The sequence below is a fragment of the Marmota marmota genome, unplaced genomic scaffold, assembly GCF_001458135.2.
Source record: "Marmota marmota marmota unplaced genomic scaffold, marMar, whole genome shotgun sequence".
Taxonomy (NCBI): domain Eukaryota; kingdom Metazoa; phylum Chordata; class Mammalia; order Rodentia; family Sciuridae; genus Marmota; species Marmota marmota.
This window is the reverse complement of record NW_025999853.1, coordinates 3,905,821-3,925,363: the sequence shown is the minus strand read 5'-3', so window position 1 is coordinate 3,925,363 and position 19,543 is coordinate 3,905,821. Positions and strand designations below refer to the sequence as shown.

General features: G+C 46.8%; 1 protein-coding gene across 10 annotated transcripts in view; it reads right to left on the bottom strand.

Moving 5' to 3' along the window:
• Window positions 1-19,543, bottom strand: part of Large1 (LARGE xylosyl- and glucuronyltransferase 1) — a 487,150-nt gene that overhangs the window by 282,700 nt on the left and 184,907 nt on the right. For 7 of the 10 annotated variants that reach the window (XM_048802422.1, XM_048802409.1, XM_048802417.1 and 4 more), the window contains one exon: window positions 541-612. The exons of the other annotated variants lie outside the window; for them this stretch is intronic. In XM_048802422.1, coding sequence (XP_048658379.1) covers window positions 541-612 — 72 coding nt within the window. The remainder of the gene's footprint in view (window positions 1-540; window positions 613-19,543) is intronic. 10 annotated transcript variants of the gene reach the window in all.

The following is a 19,543-nucleotide window of genomic DNA, read 5'->3' as shown; positions in this document are numbered from 1 at the left end:
ACAAAACCAAACAAAGGCCGATGCGCATGGAGCAGAGCGAAGAGGGAGGGGAACTGGACCTATTGGCCATGGCCAACATCTCATCCACGCAAGTTCTATCTTACCTTGGAGGGACCTATCAGAAGAATTGCCTCTACACAGCATTCTAAGACCACTTCCTCAGGCAAGGAGCAAATGACCCTTCCTTTATCTGCACCACCTCAATTTGCTCAGTCACTCTCTGCAGTGGACATTCCTCCCAATGTCATGAACATCATATTAAAGTTAAGTTAAATAATTGACCTACAGCCATTCAGCAGATAAGTCAAAGGGTTTGGACAAAGTCCTGTCCCCCAAATCTGTATTTTCACCAAACTGTGACTCTTGTTTAAGCTTGAAGATTTTTTTTAAATGTATATTTAGATTTTTGTTCCAAAAGACAGTTCTATGTTTTTATGCGGCACAGATACTAGCAGTACAAGTTGTAGGGTGATATTTTGGTAACAAAGGATATTTTTGCACAAAACATCACAAAGTGGCTGATGCGGATTCACGGCTCACCAAGGGGGCTGCTGCCAAGACGTGGGTCCCTGCTCCAGAGCTTCCCCTGAAGGGCAGGTTCTGGAGATGGACCTGGGAAAACAGGAGGCCACCAGTCAGTCACAGGTGGGAGAACCCTCTGAAGGACATCAACAGCCACCCAAATTCCTCTGCACATGAGGGGTGCGTCCAGCAGGTTAAACTGATAATCCCTACGTTGTTGATTCAACGTGAGGAAAAGAAATAGCAAGGTAAAAAGGTTTTATAACAGCCATGAAAGAGATTTAAGAATGGCTTACATCACAAGGTTATGTGGAAAGTCAAAATACGTTATCAACGACCAAGTCGAAATGCATTATCAAAGATCACAAAATTAAAAGATAAAGTCTGCAATACTATGAGACATGAATACTGGAAGGCCATTTTATTAATTCCCATCAAGACTGTAATTCCCCTTGAACAGGGGATTATAAACTTTTCCAAAAATGTCCAAACACTAAATATTTTAAACTCTGTGGGCCACGTATTCTCTGTTGCAATGACTCCGTACCTTGACAGAAGCCTCAGACGATACATAAACAAGGGGGACAGCTGTGTGCTAATAAAACTTTACATGGAGAGCCAGATTGGACCCACAGGCCAGCATTTGCCAACCTGTCTTTAAAGGTCAAGAACAAGTCTTCTCATATCCTTCAAGCCTTAAACTAGAACTTGCAGAGCACACATTGAGGAAATTTTAAAACTGTTTTGTTCAGTCTTATTTAATTTTCACAAACCTGTACTCTATAAAACAAATCTTATTTATCCTACTTTTACAAAAGAAGAAACTGAGGCTCAGGAAGTATGAACATTTGCCAGGGCCCCAAAGCTTACAATGGCAAATCCAGAATTCAAATCCTGGGGCGCTAAGCGTTTCATATCAAGTGCTCTCCCCATACCACGGGCCTAGCTGCATAAGGGTAGAGAGAGAGCCCTCTGTGAGAAGATGGGCGAACATGATGGGGTGACTCTCAAGATGTAAGAGGTCCAAATGCAGCTCAGGCTGTATCTTATGGAAGCAAAGAACAGAGGCTCAAACTGGTCCCCCCCAAAAGCACAGTTCACTGCAGATGCCAGAGACTACAGTAAAAGAGCACTTTGATTCTTGTAGGAAATGGAAATCCCAGAGAAGTCAAGGCAGGTATCTGTCCACCCCTAGCCGCCTCCTTCCAGCTAGTCTGCAGAATCCTCCCCCCTTGTCTGCAGAATCCTCCCTTTCCTGTCATCTGCCATCTTCTCCACTCCAGGGACCTGCATTAGGTCTCTAGTTCACATGAGAACAAGGACACCTGCAGAGTTGTACCTCTACCCTGAGTGAGCCCCTCCTGCTCTGGACCCACAGCTTTGCTCTGTGTCTCTGTCTAAATTGTAGCAGTGAAGAATCTAGTTTGTCACAGGCCTGCACAGGGAACCTCTAAGCATGGGTCACAGGGGCAGTCCCACACCACACAGCAATGACAAAAGAGGGAAGGGTCCTGTGGCACCAAGCACACTGAGATGCCACAAACAAAATAGTGTGTAGAGAGGCAGGCATGCACATCACCATGTCTAATATCAAAACAGGGAAATCAGTTTTGGCTTCTATCATCTGAGGGCTACCATAGACAGATCAGAGGAGCACACAGCCAGCCGGAATCCAGAACGCACTGCAAAAATCCACTTTGAAGAAGTGAGATGTGTTTACACAATTCAGGGAGAATCTGGAGGACTGGGAGTGAGACCAAATCAGATGATAAAAATAACCATATGGATGAGGATCACAATGTGCAAAATTTTAAAAATACAATGGTGGAGGGGGTCTTCTTATTTTACAAAAAAAAAGGATACTGCTTGAATGGTTGTCAAAAGCTACTTTTTGTTTCTCTTGGAGGCAAAGTGTGAGAAGCAGGGGCCTTCTGTGTGACTTAAAGTTGATCATAAGTTCCAATGGGAGCTGCTAGTGGGTACGATAAAATGCATGAATCAACATGGGTAATGCAATATAAGTCATCACCCCAACAAGTACATAAGACATCTGGAGATCGAGGGGTGACTGATATCACAAAGACATCTTCACTTTAGATAAGATTTTCACTATGGAGATGCAGGAGACTTCATCATTGTCTTGATTCCTTGGTCCCAAAGATCCATAAGAGATGAGAAGATGAATCTGCATTCAAGTTCTATTTTTAGCACCAGCACTAAAACCAGTTCATTCTCTTGGCTGCATCTCCAAGTTGACCCAGATCTCTCTGCGTCTCCTAATGGCATGCTGAGATCTGAGGAGAGGGTGGTTATTGTGATACATTCTCCACAAATCTGAGCCCAGGGCACTAGAAAATAGACCCTCCCACGCTACTGTGAGAAAGAAGCACCTGTGTGATGGTTTTACCTCCCAGTGGTCAAGACATCCTTGAGGGAACAGAGGTGACATCCCCTCCCAAATGTTTTTCTTGATGTTCTTCCAACAAGAGTTGCTGGGAGCCATTAGCCAAGTAGGTATGACAATTTCCTTGCCAGCGTACCCCATGTTGCAGTGACATTGAATGTAGGTGACCTTGCTCAAGGACCAAGGCGGATTAGGGCGTTCCCGGTTTAGGTTCCAGGTTTAAGGTTTAAGATTATTCCTGCTGGGAATAGGGCGTATCTTGTTGCCTGAGTTCCCCTTGACAGCAACTCTTTATTCCCGAACTCACACCAGCCGTCTACAATCACGTTCTGGGGAAATCCACGTTCTCTACCCAAATCCACATTCTCTGCCCAAATCCACTCCACTGGGCTTCTATCTCCAAAATATACTGTCTGAGAACTCAAGGGGAACTCAGGCAGCAAGATACGCCCTATTCCCAGCAGGAATAATCTTAAACCTTAAACCTGGAACCTAAACCGGGAACGCCCTAATCCGCCTTGGTCCTTGAGCAAGGTCACCTACATTCAATGTCACTGCAACATGGGGTACGCTGGCAAGGAAACTGTCATACCTACTTGGCTAATGGCTCCCAGCAAAGAGTGTGTCACTACAAGAACAGCACGAATACTTCAGAGCAGCAATTCTGAACCCTGAGTACACAGCAGAATTATCCTCAGCACTTGGAATAAAAAACAAACAAACAATAACAAAAAAAAAGCTTTCCAGGTCTCTAATTTCAAAACCCCAACTAAGTGAACTCGGTGCATTTGGATGGGGACCCCAGAATCAGCCATATACAGAACTATTCAGTTGGTTCTTTCATATAGTCTGTGTTAAGAACCACTGGTTTAGGGTGAAACCCCCAGCAAGGATAGACAGGCACCCCTGGCAAGGAGAAGAAGCAGAGGGGCAGGGATCTCCATGGGCCAATGATCTAAGTTTGGAACCCTATGCACTGCAAGAAGTAGACTACGTTACATAGGAGCAGGTGACGCATGATATCCCAAGATCAGGAGGAGGGGGCTGCATTCGGAGCCCACTAGGAGGTTGGAAGTGGAGCTTTGTTCTGGTATTAGGTGCAGGGAAAACTAAAAGGACTCCGAGTTTCTTTGAGTCCATAAAAAAAATTCTAAAATTGAAAAATAGAATTCCCTGAGGCTTTGAATGGTGAATCCCACCTAAACCCTCTTATGGGGAAAAAAAAATTCAGGACAATGTTCATAGGAAATGTGACACAAGATTCCGAGAGTTCTACTATGTGCTTTCCCTTATAGGTGGTAGCCTGATGTGCTTACCTATCTCTTAGTTATCAGAATTCACAAGCCACATTGGGTACCTGTTGTACTAGCACCTGGGAGGCTGAGGCAGGAGGATCAGCCCAGGAGTCTGAAACCAGCCTCAAAAATAGAAATGAACAAACAACAACAAATTAAAAAGAAAAAAAGGAATTTGTTCTCTTTGTTCTCCAAATACTTCTAGGATGTTTTAAAAATAAACTCCTTTGCTAAAGTAACTTTTCAAACAATCTGGAAGCATTTCCTTAGCATACAAGTGGGCTTTCACCTCTATCTAGAACACTTGTTTCTTAAGGTCTCACATCGTTAAGTATCAATTCCACAAAGGTTTTTGCCCCAATATCACCTGCTCTGCCACACCGTCTCTTACCACACACCATGACCCATTTCTCTGTATTATACTTTTTAACTTCATATTGGTCTCCCTCTTTCAAATGAAGTCTGAGAACAAGGCAACTTTGCTCAATGTCGGCCGTATTTCTGGAATCTACAACAGTACCTGACAAAGCACTCAAATATACAGTCACGCTATAAGACACAGGGTGCATGGGTCAAACGTGTACCCCAAAAGTTACATGATGAAGTCCCAACCCCCAGTACCTTGGAAGTGGTGGCCTGATTTGGAAACAGCATTGTGGTAGATGTAATTAAGAAACAGGAGCACGGTGGGCCCTACTCCAATGTAACTGAGGTTCTTACACAAAGAGGAAACTTGGATGGAGAGACAGACACAGTCATAAAAGAAGACCATGTGCAGATGGCACTTGTGTGCTGAGGAATGGTCAGTCAGAAGTCAGGAGGGAAGCCTGGAAACAAGGTCTTCTTGGAGGGAGCATGGCTTTGCCAATACCTAGATTTTGGACTTCCACCCTCCTGAAGACAATGAATTTTTATTGTTGAGAACAGTCTGTGGTACTCTGTTGTGAGAGTTGCAGAAAACCAATATATGGGGCTTCAAATTGAGGAAATTTGAAAGCTGTTCTTTATTCTGATTTGGGTCACCCAAAGCAATATACCTGCAGGCCCAACACCCAGTCTTAAAAGTTGAGTCCACATGGAGTCCCAGAAGATGGATAAAGTGCAGCAAATGCTGGTAGTAAGTGGAGAGGTAAGTGAGATGGACAATTCCAGAGATCGTGCTCAGATGAATGCAGAGGTGCAGGTGTGTTTACACCACAGCCCATCCATGATGTCTTTCCTGGACCTTCCCAATTCCAGAACTGAGATGGGAGGGCACGGGAGACCTTCGATGCACACATCCGTAAGGCTCTACTTGTACAATGACTACTGGCAAAGAGCAGATCTCACTCCATCCACATCAAACTTTCGGAAAAGGTCATCAAAACCATCCCAACAGTTCTGCCATTCTCCTGGTCTCCCATGAACAGACAGACTGCTGGCTTTTGGAAAGGGTGAAGCCGCCCATGAGTGTGAAAGCTGCAGATTGTTCCTGTGTCTCGCAAAGAGAATCCTCGTTGAGACATTACCCAGAAGGCATATCATTATTTCAACTCAGATGTCTTCTCAGAATATACCCCCCTTGTCATCTGCTTTCCCAAAAAGAAAAGAAAAAAAAATAACTGTAAAGATGATGTTGTTGGAAATGTCATCTGTTAAGCAGAAGTGAAATCAAAGTGCTCTTTGTGCTAAATGTGACTATCATGGCACTTGAAACCCAGAGTGTCAATGTTCCTAATACCCTTTGCAATCGCCCATCCAGCTACCAGCTGGAGGAGGCTGCAGAGACAGGTTCAGATTTCTTGATGTTGTCACCTATTTTTTTTTCTTGTTAATTTAAAAATATCACAGTGTTTTAATTGCACTCAATTTAATGTACTATACCTGCCAGTTCCAACACACTTCATTATTTATATTGCTGGAAAAGCACTTAAAAATCAAATTGCATAATTTGTACTTGTACGTCTTTAAGGTAGATTTATATCTGAAACTGTCACGGAGCTGTGGCAGCGCTGCTCTGAATATTAAGTTTTAATAAGTTGTCATCCCCAAAACACGGGCGAGGACGAATGTGAATGGGTCACTAGTTATTTGTGTAGGAAGTTATGAAAGCTCGAGTTGAAATGTAAATTCACACCCCCAGCACATCGAAGCAAGGGCTCAGGGCCAGATTGCCAGAGTTCAGACCACAGGTCTTAGGCCCCTGACAGACATTTTGGGCCCCATGTTGCTTTTTTGTTAAATGGGAAGAATAACAATACCCACCACATAGGGGTGTCCTGAAGATTCAATCTGATAACATGTATAAAACTCTCAGAGCAGTGCCTAGCATACAGAGATTCAATTTGAGCAATTGATAGAATGAGCATTTCCTAGAACATTAACAATTACCATCCTTTGTACAATGCCAATAATTTCTTTTGGTGGAGTCCAATGCCACTCTCACTTTTACACACCTCTGTTGATGGTCAGGTCCCTTAACCAACCTGGGATAAGTAGAAGACAAGAGAGCAAGACTGGCTACATCTGTGATGCGGTCACACCCACCAAGGTCAAGGGCCTGGTGCAGAGAGGCCAGGTGCTCTTTGGTTAGGGTAGAGGAGAGTGGCCAGGAAGCCAAGCCTCTGCATGGCAGATGGGCTTTCCAAGAACCATGTGGGAAGGCATGCTAGGGGCTTGACATTGCAGCCCCACACACTGAAATGCTAATAATTCAAACTCTGCTATTTTGGGGGTTTTATTAGAACTTATGATAGAAACCTATTATATTCTCACAGTTCCTTCAAGCTATACCAAATTGCATATTTAAATAACATTATAATGAAAATAATTTGTGTCAACACAGGAGTAACGATTTTCCCATTATGTGCATGGGAAAAGGGATGGCATAACACCAAAGTTGAAGACATATAGTCCAAATGACCATGATCTGGTCCTGGGCCCCATCCAGATCGTATGTGTGTGTGTGTGTGTGTGTGTGTGTGTGTGTGTGTGTGTTTTGCTATGCCTGGTATTGAACCCAGGGCCTTATGCATGCCAGGCAAGCACCCTACCACTGAACTCCATGCCCATCCTCTCCACTAGAGATCTTGAGCCTAAGTCTTAGTCTCCAAAAGCATAAGAGCCAATTCCTTATAAAATGTCCCTTTATATGTTATATATAATAGAATCAAGAGGATGGATGGGTGGAAAGAATATAGATAGACAGATAGATAGATAGATAGATAGATAGATAGATAGATAGAAGATAGATAGATGATAGATAGATAGATAGATGATAGATAGATAGATAGTAGATAGATAGATAGATAGATGATAGATAGATGATAGATAGATGATAGATAGATAGATAGATAGTAGATAGATAGATGATAGATAGATAGTAGATAGATGATAGATAGATAGATAGATAGATGATAGATAGATAGATAGATAGATAGATGATAGATAGATAGATAGATAGTAGATAGATAGATGATAGATAGATAGTAGATAGATAGATGATAGATAGATAGATAGATAGATAGATGATAGATAGATAGATAGATAGATAGATAGATGATAGATAGATAGATAGTAGATAGATAGATAGATAAAATAGATTTTTTTTCCAGAGAACCCTGACTAGTGCACCTTTATTCTAAGAGGTGAGGGAAATTGAGGAACAAAATGAGCCCAAAGTCATGGTTACTAAATGGGGGGACACAGTATCTGAACCCTGTCTTGGGGCCTTTCCTTTCTTGACCCACAGGCTAACCATATGTCATCCTGGTGACAGGGGACCCTCTCTGGAGCCCCCTCGTGGGTTCAGAAATCCTAGAATGGCCCTGGGGGTTTACCACCGGCAGAGGACCAACAGAGTCCAGTGGCGGTCACTCTCACCACAACTAGCAGGGCAGTATGGTAGGATGACAGGAAGCCGCTCGGCCTGAAGGCCATCCTCAGACATGGGAGCCCGCAGGCAGAGTGCTGCAGGCAGTCCTTCCAGGATGCTAGCCTGACCTCGCTGTAGGGAACAGCCCTTACCAAGGTTAGCCAGCCGCAGGCCTGAGCGGGTTGCCCTCAGTCAGCAACATCTAATCACGGCGGGTTGTGCTCCAGAGGAAGTGGCTGTGTCTGGGGAGAGGAGCCATTGCAGACCGCCTCTCCCCGGACTTCCGCCTCTCTGTGTCCTCTCCCTGCCCTGCACAAGCTCCCCACCTCCAACACCTCAACTAACCAGTTTAGAGGGAACCTAAGAGAACCAGTATGCAGTCATCAAGGCCAGTGAGGGCACGGGGCCTAGATCAGGGCTGCCACGTGTTCTATACCTCCATGCCCCTGGTACCCACCGTCTGCCCTCAGCTAACAAACCTGACAGAGGAGAAAATCCCACGGTGGACACCCTGAGATCCCTTCTGGTGCTTCCTGAGCAGTACTGCTGATGACCGAGGGGTGGCCCACTTAGGGACAGTGAAGGACTGTGGAATTTCAGGAACCAGCTCATTAAGGGCAACCAAGCACAAGGTGACACTTCCTCATTAGTACATCCAAAGAGCAAGGAAAGTGTTGCCAACCCAGCTTAGCTGCAGCTAAGAATCCCATCAGGCATGAATCTCAACCCCCTCTACTCCAGGGACCCTTGGGTATGCAGATAGGCCCCACCCAACCCACATGCTTTCCCAAGTGATGTTCATCCCTCTCCCCCACTTTATCAGCCAAGAGTCTGACATTCTTGCTTTGTTTCTTTAAGGTGCTGGGCAATGCTGGCAGAACTCCTAGACCTTTCATTTTAAGGTGTCTGGGGTGGAATGCCAGACCCCTCCCACTGCTCAAAACTCCCAACGCCCCAGACTTCCCTTGGAGCAACAAGGGACTGAAACCTAGTCAGTTAGAACCTGTCCTGAGATGTACACAGCATGAGAGGGTAAGACAGCTGGCACAGGTTCCAGGGATGGGAACCCCCGGATACTTGGTGATATGCTGGGCAAATGTGAGGGGATATCAATATGCAGAAGACCTCCAAGGCAGTTCTGCCTGAAATGCTGGAAGTAACTCCTCCTGGAGACACCTATCAGAGCATCTAGAAATTCCTAAAAATACGAATGAGTAACACCTGCTGGCAAACAGCATTCAAACTTGCATTCCTGATACCCGGATTACAAAATCCAGGCAGGGCCCAGTGGGGGCATTCGAAGGACAGGGGTTTTCTATGTTTGGCATAATGAAGGCAAAGTCATGCAGCATTTCCAAAGCAGGTACAGGAATGGTGGCATCTGAATCAATTGTGGTTTTGTGAAAATGAAGATTCTGGCTTTTCTTGGTCTGTTGTGCATCGCTATAACAGAATATCAGAGGCTAGTTACTTTACATAGAAAAGAGGTTTATTTAGTTCACAGTTTTGGAGGTTAAAAACCCAAGGAAGTGGGCTGCGGATATAGCTGAGTTGGTAGAGTGCTTGCCTTACATGCACAAGGCCCTGGGTTCAATCCCCAGCAATACACACACACACACACACACACACACACACACACACACACGAAAAAAGCAAGAGCATTGTCCCCATCTGTTTGACCTCTGTGTATCACAATGTGGCAAAGGCATCATGGCAAGAACCTATGCGAGAGAGCTCACAGAGATAGAGAGGAGGCGAGAGATCACAGAGAGCAGGTTTATGTGTTTAGACCTATTTGCTCTTTGGGGAACTAGCTCATTCAGGTGAATCCAGTATAAATCCCATCATGAGGGTAGGGCTGACCCAATCACTCCTCACTAGGCCCCACCCCTTAAAGGTCCCACAACCTTCCAGCACCATTACATTAGTGCTAAGCTTCTAGCACTGACCTATGCCCTTGGTCTAGGTAAATCAGAGTCCCAGGCATGTGGCTCAGCACTGTGCATTGGTAACCAAGTCTCTCAGTGGCTCATTCCCACTACACTCTAAAAACACTGCTGTGTAAAGTTCTGGAATCAGACAGGGCTGGGTTCTTATTTTGGCATCTAGGCTCAGAGCAATTTTATGAGAGATGCCCTTGCTGAGCTGTAATCCCAGTGACTCAGGAGGCTGAGGCAGGAGGATGGCAATTTCAAGACCAGCCTGGGCAAAATAAAGATAAAAAGGGCTGGGGGATATAGCTCAGTGGTTCTAACCCCAGTGCCACAAAACAAACCAACAAACAAATCCCCTCATCTAAACAGTGCACCTGTTAAAGGTACCTGTGGGTCTGGTAGACTCCTATGCCCAAAAATCTTCAAGGAGGAAAACGATACCATAAAGCAAAGAGTACTCGTGCCTCGATGTCCTCAGCTGTAAAATGTAACAGATCACAGCACAACGCCACCTGCTGTGTCAGGCTCAAGCAAGAGACAGACAGCAATTAGCAGAGGACCTGGCATAGGACAAGTGTTCAAAAGATGACAGATGCATCTAGAATGGTACCGATCACCTCTCTACCTAGGGTGCACACACACGCAGTAAGTGGAAAAATAAAATACAGCAAAACCTGACAAATTAAGTCAGTAGCTCTCCTTCCTTGTGGGCACCTGAATCTCTAACCCACGAAGAGGTATATGGATTGGGCTCAGCTGGCAACTTGGTGAAGCCACGACAGGTCCTGAGACTCGAGTTTCCCGCAGTGCACTAAAGCCTCGGCTCAGCCCTGACTGCTGTCCTTCCCTGGCATGCCCAGTCCCTTACCATGTCCCAGAAGCACTGCAATATATCCAGAGCCAGACACTTCTCCCCACCTCTGCTTGAACCCCCATGGGCTGGAGAAGCTCTGCCTCTGTCCTGGGGACCAGAGAGGCCTCCTTCCCCAGCCTGGAAGCACTCTGCCTTCCGGCCAACCCTCTCTACACACGGGGGGGGGTCCCTGATCTGACCCCAGCAATGCAAGTTGCCAGATTTAACAAATAAAACACAGGATGCCCCGTTCCATCCAAAATAACCCACAGTTTATTTGAAATTCAAATTTAACTGGCCGTCCTTATTTTGCCTGTTGACTAGGGCTCTCTACTGCCACATGGACCAAAACTCAGTCCCTTTACGAGAATCTGTGAAGCCTTATACCCGATCTCTTCCTCTTTGCTGCCCTTTGAGCATCCAATCTTGTCTGGCCTGGGGATCTAGGACCTGCTGTTCTTCCAACTGAAGATTCTTCCCTCAGGTGCTTGCTTGGCTCCTCCCGGGGCTTCATTGAGGTCTCTTCAAAGAAGTCCTCCCTGACCTGCTAACAGCCCCCCTCTCCTCTCAGCCCTAGTCTCCATCTCTTTAACTACCTTTTTTTTTAAAAAAAATAACACTCCTAACCAGCTGATAGAATGCAGTTTGTACCTATTTCCCTCACAAAATTAAAGTATAGAAAGGCAAAGAGTGTAGTGTATCCATCCCAGTCATTCATGTATACCCAGAGCTGGGAACAACAGCTGGCACATAGTAGGGGCACCTAGCATCCTTCCAAGCCAGGCTTTCAGAGCTCAAGTCCCCTACGTTGTGTCATTTGAATCCAGACTTGGACCCACAAAGCCGTGACCTTTAACCTTCTTCCTAGCAATGTCACCCTCTCTGGATCTTGGTCTCCTTCTCTGCAAGAGCAGGGGTAGCCTTGCTGGTCATAAAGACTCCCATTCCGGCCACCTGAGTCCTCTAGCACTTGTCCACTCGAGGCTTAGGGAACATGGATGGACCCACAGGCCTCCTTCCACTCCCTAATTGGTCAACCACGCCTGAACCCCCCTTGGTGATTCCCCCAATTTAGCACTGGTCCTAACTTCACAATTTTATGCCTTTCCTGAGCAGACATCCAAATGTAAAAACATGACATTAAGCACAGAGCCCTGGTTCAGAGCTTCAAGCCACTAAGTTGAAAATTATGGTTCCCACAGTAACCATCTCTCTTCCTCCTGAGCCCATGTTTGGAACTGTGTGTCACTGTACGGGCTGACAGATTTACTGCCTTAATGTGCATGCAAGTCTGTGTGTGTGCATGTGTGTGTCAGGCTGGCTAAGTTGCTCCGTTGACGAGTACAGAAATTCTACCCTGGAACTTCCCTGACTTTGGGAGGTCAGGTTCCCAGCAGCAGGTCTGCATCAGTGGCGCCCCCTGCAGGCCTACTCCAGACCTCACCCCAGGGGTGCACGAGTTCTCCCTCCTCCAGGGAGGCCAGGCCAGCAAGGTCCCCTGTGCTCCTGCCACCCTGTGTCAGGGGACAACTTCCTCCCTGCAGGAGTTCTGGGACTGCATATTGAGAGAGAGAAAAATGGAGCGAGATGAGCAAAGGGAGGAAAAATAACAGGCGTGAACAGAGTGAGGGAGGAGAGGTCAGAAGGCATGAAGAGGAAATGGTTCAGAGAAGAGGGAACATATTGGGGGAACCAAAAAGTAGGAAAGACAAAAAGAAGAATTGGGTGAAATCCCCCCTTCCAAAAACAACGACGGCTTGACGTGTAAAAGAAGAAAGAGAAAAAAGGGAGAGAAAAACAATATGGGTGATGGCCCCTGTTAGTGCTTGCCACAAGTGCATCTATCACAAAGCACAGGCAAGAACTCTCGGCCACAGAGTCCAATCAACTGTGGCTCCTCGTTTCCCTTGTGCTGGGGGCACCCGGGGATAACCCTGGCAACAGCAGGGGTCTGGAGCCAGGCAGCCCCGGTTCCGCACAGCTCCTCCCTGAACAGCTGTGTGAGGGGCTGCCTCAGCAAGCCCTAGTCTCCTCACTCGCCCACTGAGGACAGTAGTCTGCACCTCTGGGCTGAACTGAGGCCTCGCAGAGCATACAGGTGGACACTAATAAGTGCTATGGAAACTTGAGGGCTCTGGAATGAAGTGGCCCTGTGATTATTTAGACCTACCACCAAGCCCAGAAGTAGGCATCTGCAGTCCCAGGTAACCCTTGAAGAAGGTGCCCCATGTTCACACAAGCCCTCAGGAGGCAGGAGGCAAAGAAGCTGCAGGCTCCTTGCATCAAAGATCCAGGGAGGGAAGGAAGGAAAAAAGCATGGAAAAGTGGGAAGACAGGAAGGAGGACAGTCCCCATCCAGAGACAAGGGGAAAGCACAGAAACCAGAGAAGAGAGGAAGACAGGAATAGGAGGGAAAGAGGACCCTGAAGCTTCCTTGACAAAGGCAGCCAAGAGAAAGGCGGTCCTTAGGGCCACCTCCACCTGGCATCATGGGCCAGCACTGGAAACCCCACAGGTTCCCCTCCAGTGTCTCCCCAGCCCTTCCTCCCACCCAGTGCCCACCCATCTGCACCCACCCAACACTCTCTGGACTCCTCCAGGGCTGCAGAGCCATGGCCACTGCACAGAGCAAGCACTCAGGTGGACCCCATCTTGGAACCTCGACAAGTCGACAACTCCTTCCTGGTTGCAGAACCTGCAGGAGAACTGGGGAAACAGGCAGCAAGAGCCCTGGCCCCTGAGGGACAAGTGGCCCTGGCCGCTGTACCCAGTCATCCTGGAATTTCAAAGCAATGCAGAGCCACTATGGACAGCACTGAAAGAAAATACAGCACCCCAAACATGCGCCATGCAGCTGCCCAGCCATGCCCTGTGAGCAGACGTGGAGCAGCCACAATGGCTAAAGGTTAATCCACTTGACATTTGGAGGGAGGAGGAGGAGAGAGCTTTGCTGGTCAGGAAGAGTGGTTTCGCCCTTTTCTAAAAAATGGGAGGGAGGAAGGAATTAAAAATAGATTTGTTGTCACCCTCACACTGCACTCCAAGCATAGGACATCGATCCCAGGGGAAACAAGCATGGCTGGGTATTGGGCACAGTGGCCCCCAGGGGCTCACTGATCACCAGCAACATCGGCTGTGTAATAGGAAACCCTGTGAACCCAAGACGGGCACTGGATCATCCCAAGGCAGGAAGACCCAGGTCAGCAGCATGCAAGACGCATGCCTACCTGCATAGGTCCCCCCATCTCCAATCAGATTCCCACATACTACTACATGGAGCCCCAGACACCTCTCCTAGGTTCCATGCAGGACCAGCCCATCACTTCGGGTCTCTAATAAGCATTTGCAAAGGCCATGAGGTCTCTTCACAATTGCCTCCTCCTCCTGTCTGAGGCAGGTCCTCTAAAGCTTCTGACATGAAGACAAAAATGACCCACAAAGAAAGAGGAAGAGTCATGGCCGAGAAGGGGAGCCTGGTCCTTTCCCAGGGCAGCAGCCCCTCCCTCCCTCCCTCTGGGATCACCTTCCAAGTTAGGAGCTTTACAGCTTCTGTAATACACTTCAGAAGATAAACACTGTCCTTGTTGCAATCATTTGTTTCTGAAAAGAAAATGCACCAAGCAACAACACAGAACCAATCCCCTCCTATTTTAAGGAGTAAAAATCATAATTATGAATTATGAGAAAACATTACAATGTATCACGTTAAGCTAACTCCCTCCTTCCTGGGAATATCCAAAGATAAAAAGAGGACATCATAAAACTCTTGTATGTAAACCACAACTTCTCCTGTTAGTTGTGAGATGGTTAAGGCACTGCTTCCGGATCACAGAGCCCTTCACTTGGCTGCCAGCCCGCAGGCCGTGCGCGTAGGGAGTTTTTCTCAGCACCAATCACATATTGGCCTGTCACTCTGCTCTCCTGGATGCTTGGAGTTTTTCAAAATGTCCATATGCGATTCTGCTGTTCTCCTAACTGCAACTGTATCGACTGCCTAGAACTTGGAACTCACTGAAAGTACTATATTAATTTTTGCAAATGAAATGTAAAATTTCCCTATTAAAATCACCCCAAAAGTGTGGTATTGAGGTATGCACATTTTGAAAAGTTGAGTATTTAAAAAAAAGGCAGCGGCATCATTACTAACCATGGCCAAACAGTGGAAAAACCCTAATATTCATCCACAGATGGATGGATAAAAAAAAAAAGTCTCTCTCTCTCTCTCTCTCTCTCTCTCTCTCTCTCTCTCTCTCTCACACACACACACACACACACACACACACACACACACACCACTGGAATATTAGTCAGCCTTAAAAAAAGAAGATTCTGACACATACAACCTGGATAACCTGAAAGATACCACACTGAACACCACAAACCAGACACAAAAGGACAAGTTTGTGATTCCAGGTCTGTGAGGGATCCAGAGTAGTCAAGTTCATGACCACAGACAAGGGTTCCAGGGAGGGAAGAGTGGAGGCAAGGGCAGTTACTGTTTGATTGACAGAGCTTAGGTCCCAGGTGGTGAACACCACTGGCGGTGCTCGGAGGTATCGGTTGCAAAGCTGTGAATGTCCTCATGCTGACCACAGCACATGCTTAGAAATGGGTGCGACAGAGAAGTTTACATCATGTACACCTTATGTAAACAAACAAAGGAGCCATTCCACTAGGAAATCTCAACCCAGAGGTCCACGTCTCCAGGGCCTTGTGCTATGGGCACACACTGCAGAATTGTGTGCCTGGCTGCAGGCCAGGGATAGGCAGAGCCCACATCGTTTATTTGTTTGTTTCTGCTGCTGGGGATGGAAACCAGGGCCTCACACGTGCCAGGCAAAACCTCTACCCCTGAGCCAAGTCCCTTGCCCTAGTGACATTTTATTCAGGGGTCCACACCATTCAAAGCATTTCAGACAGGTTACACTCCCAAGGGGACTCCTTTGGTCACCATTGTCTTGATCTTGGGAGCTGGGGAATGTTTTTTTCTTGGTGACATCAGCATTGTTGGATGGCATGTTGGGTGTGAGAAACAGGAGCCCTCACCAGTGAGAGGGTGTTTTAAGAAGGTGGACAGGTGAAAAAGCTTTTCATAACATGGAACAGATGCTGAGAGAGGCTGACACTGGTGTCCTTAGGGATGGTGTCTCAGGGGTGTTGCCAAAGCTGCCCTGTCCCCAGCCACTCCTGGGGAGGAATTCTGTTTGCCTGATGCTAAGTACTGAGGTGACTACAGTGGTCCTGGCGACAATGCTATGCCTGCCCCCGGTGATGCCTTCTGCAAGATGGTGTCAGGGCAACTGAGAGGGCAGTGGACAGAGACCCCACAGATGCTTTTAAAACAGCCTGAATCCTTTTGGCCCTACCAATGAAAGACTGTTTAATAAACACCTCTTCGTGGAGCAGAATCTAGTTGAAGAAATTTTATTTTCCACATATGTGGAAAGGCTCTTCTACCTCAAACTTTTTGGTTACAACTATTACAGACAAGTGGAGCGAAACATGATCCAAATTGATGGATGAACAGTAGTGTGTGTGTAGGGGGGGGGGGGGCTCCCAGCTCCCTTTCAGCTATAGAGGCTTACATCAGATTTTATCTAAGAAATGGCTCACAGTTACCTTTGTATGGTAGGTGCTGATTTCAAGGACAGGGAGATTAGAGAAATCAGAGTTTGGACCTATCTTTACAAAGTAAGAGAAGCACATTAAGTGCTTGTGGGGCCTCTTCCGTGGAAGGGTCCTGTATCTAGACTATATCCCTTTTGAGATCCATGTTCTCTGTGCAGCTGATTAAGAATCCCCTCGTTCTATAAGTGACTAGCAGAGAGCTGGGAAGACTTTATTTATTTATTTATTTATTTATTTATTTATTTATTTATTCTGGGTAAACAACCAATTGCCAGTTGATGCACAAGAGCAAGAGACCATACAGCCTATGATTCTTTGAGAACTATTTCCCTTAACATTTTATTATGAAAAATCTCAAGCATGCAGTAAAGCTGGAGGAATTTTATAATGAACATAAATATACACATGCCTACACCAGAGCACGAACATCTTAACAGAGCTGATTTATCACAGCTGTCTCCCCTTCTTTCCTTCCACCAAACCATCTTTCTTTTATTTTTTTTCGAAGTCAATGCATTTCAAACAGTACGTTAGTGATCTGCACACCTCTTCCCAGGCATTTCAGTATGTACAGCATTACTTACGCCGTGGCCTAAGGTTCTTCTGTAGCTTGTTTACAGGATATTTTCTTCTTTTCAGGTAAAAGGTAACAAACAGTGAGACGCAGAGCAAAGGGTGAGTTTGGACAGATGCACATACCTGCACCACCAACACCCCTCTCGGGCCACATGTCACTTGGGGTGACTCTGAGGTTCCCTCAAGCCTCCTCCCAGTCATCTCTGCTCCCACCACTTCCCTAATGGAGCTTCATTCTAGACTGGTTCTCCTGTTCCCGGCTCCATCTATTAAGAATCCTGGAGGGTTTGCTCTGCGGAGCCGGCTGGCTTGCTTTCTTCAAATTATCCACGTTGGACACGCTGGCTGTCCGTTTTGTATTTATGGGTCAGCGAGTGGTACGCTGTGGTCATAACACAAGTCACTGATCCATTTTCTCAGTATTGAACACCTGGGCTATTTATAGTTTGGGGATAACTGCAAGTGAACCCAAAGGCTTGGAGAGTGGGTGCAGATCAGGTTCTGTAAGAGACCACCAGACGTCTCAGCAGAAGGGTTGGAGCACTTTGTACTCCCACCAAGATCACATCAGTTCCAGATGCACGGTTTCCTTGCCAACTGGTGACACTTTCCACTTTTGTTGTAGCTGCTGTCATTTTAAATTTTAGACCATATAGTGGGTTCATAGTGGGTCTTGCTTTGCTCTTTCCTGACTTCTCGTGGGGTATGGGGCACCCGAACATATGTTAGAATTCCATTTACCTCTGGTGCTTTTCCGTGCATCTCCAAAGATACCTTTTTGAGCCTTGGCTCCCTGTGCTGCATTACCGATGCAGACTTGCTCATTCTCTGCCAGGGCCATCCATCACCCCACTTGTGTGAGGTGCACAGCACGTAGCTCCCATCACATCCTTCCCCCATTCCCTCTCACAGCAGGACTACCTTGAATATCCCCTGCCTGCACTGAGAGCCGCATTACACACTTGCCAAACTCCTCTACATCTTGGACTCTACTGTAAATCTTAATTGCCACCCAGCAGACACCAGCCCGAGATGAGAGAGGTGGAGACCACCCCTTGCTCCCCTCTGCTGTCCCCTGGCTAGCTGGAGCAAGGGAGGGCTTTCCTTTTGGAGAAGATGCAGTTAGACCCTTCCCCACACACATCTACTCCCAAACTTCTATGGGACCAAAAAGAAAGGCACCCACCCTCTGATGCAGATCTTGGCGGAGGACGCATGATCCTTAAATGAGGAGGGGCCCCATGGCTTCTGGCCCTTTTCCCGGGTTCTGTGTGGCTCTCAATGCTGTCCCTAGCAGCACAGCTCGGCCTCCACCGCCCCTCACAGAATTAGGCAAGCCTCCTGCTAATGGTGATAAATTCTTTTCTGTGCAAACTCCTACATTCTGTCATCTGGACTGAACTCTCAGGGACACAGTCCTGCGGCTAATTACTAGCAGAGTGGGGACCAAAACCCAGATCTCGGCGCTTTCTTCTGCAGTGTGCTGCCAGAGTCCCTCTCTCAACGCTGTTCTTCAAAGAAGAAACAGTTGAAAGCCCCACATTCTATTTTGAGAACATGCACAGGGAATGAAATGTTTGTATTCCGCTGTCGCCTCCTCCTCACCCCACCTGTGTGGCTGCCTCTCCCAGGTTGGTTCAACTGCTGCTCAGGAATCAGACGCCGCGGGTCCTTGTTCGACAGCACAATGCTGTCAGTGATGAGCATATTTTTCTGCTGAGGCTCGCGGCTGGAGCTGAATTACTCATGACACTTGTTTCTTAAAAGATTAAATTCACTCTAGTAAACAGAAGGACAGGATCTGCATTGGCATTTCACAGACAAACCCTCAACTTAGAACTTAAAGATCTAGAAATTTCAGCTCAGCCGCATCCCAGCTAGGGCCACTCATCAAGCCCTTCTTGAATTTCCACTCATGTGGCCCAACTGGCTTTCCTTGCTGCTCTGCAAACAAGATGAGGTGCGTCCTGCAATGCCCCCTCGATTGGATCTGCATGCTTTTGATATTCTTCCTATATGCATCCTAATGCCACTCTTATATCTATTCCACACACCCTCACTTACTCTTTTCCCAAGGCATTTGTGTGATTCAGTCTTTTATTCCTATGTGTTCACTGACCATCTCTCCTCAGTATTCCCAGTGCTAGAATAGTAGGCAGTCCCTGAATATTTGAGAAGTGACCAATGGCCACCTGCAGGTCTGGTGCAGACTCAGAGACCTCATCTATTTAACCAGGCTCCCAATGCTGACCCTGGACAACTGTGGAAAACACTATCTGAAACCAGTTATATGCAACCACGGCTGTGACAACGTGTGCTTTTAATGCACGGTGGGTATTTTTAAAAGTTTACTCTAAGACAAAGAGTTTTTCACACTCTTCAATGTCTGAAGTCGAGAATCGTCTTCCGAGAACTGCAGACCGCACAGCAGCCGAGATGCAGTTGGAGCGAATCACACAAATGCCTTGGGAAAAGAGT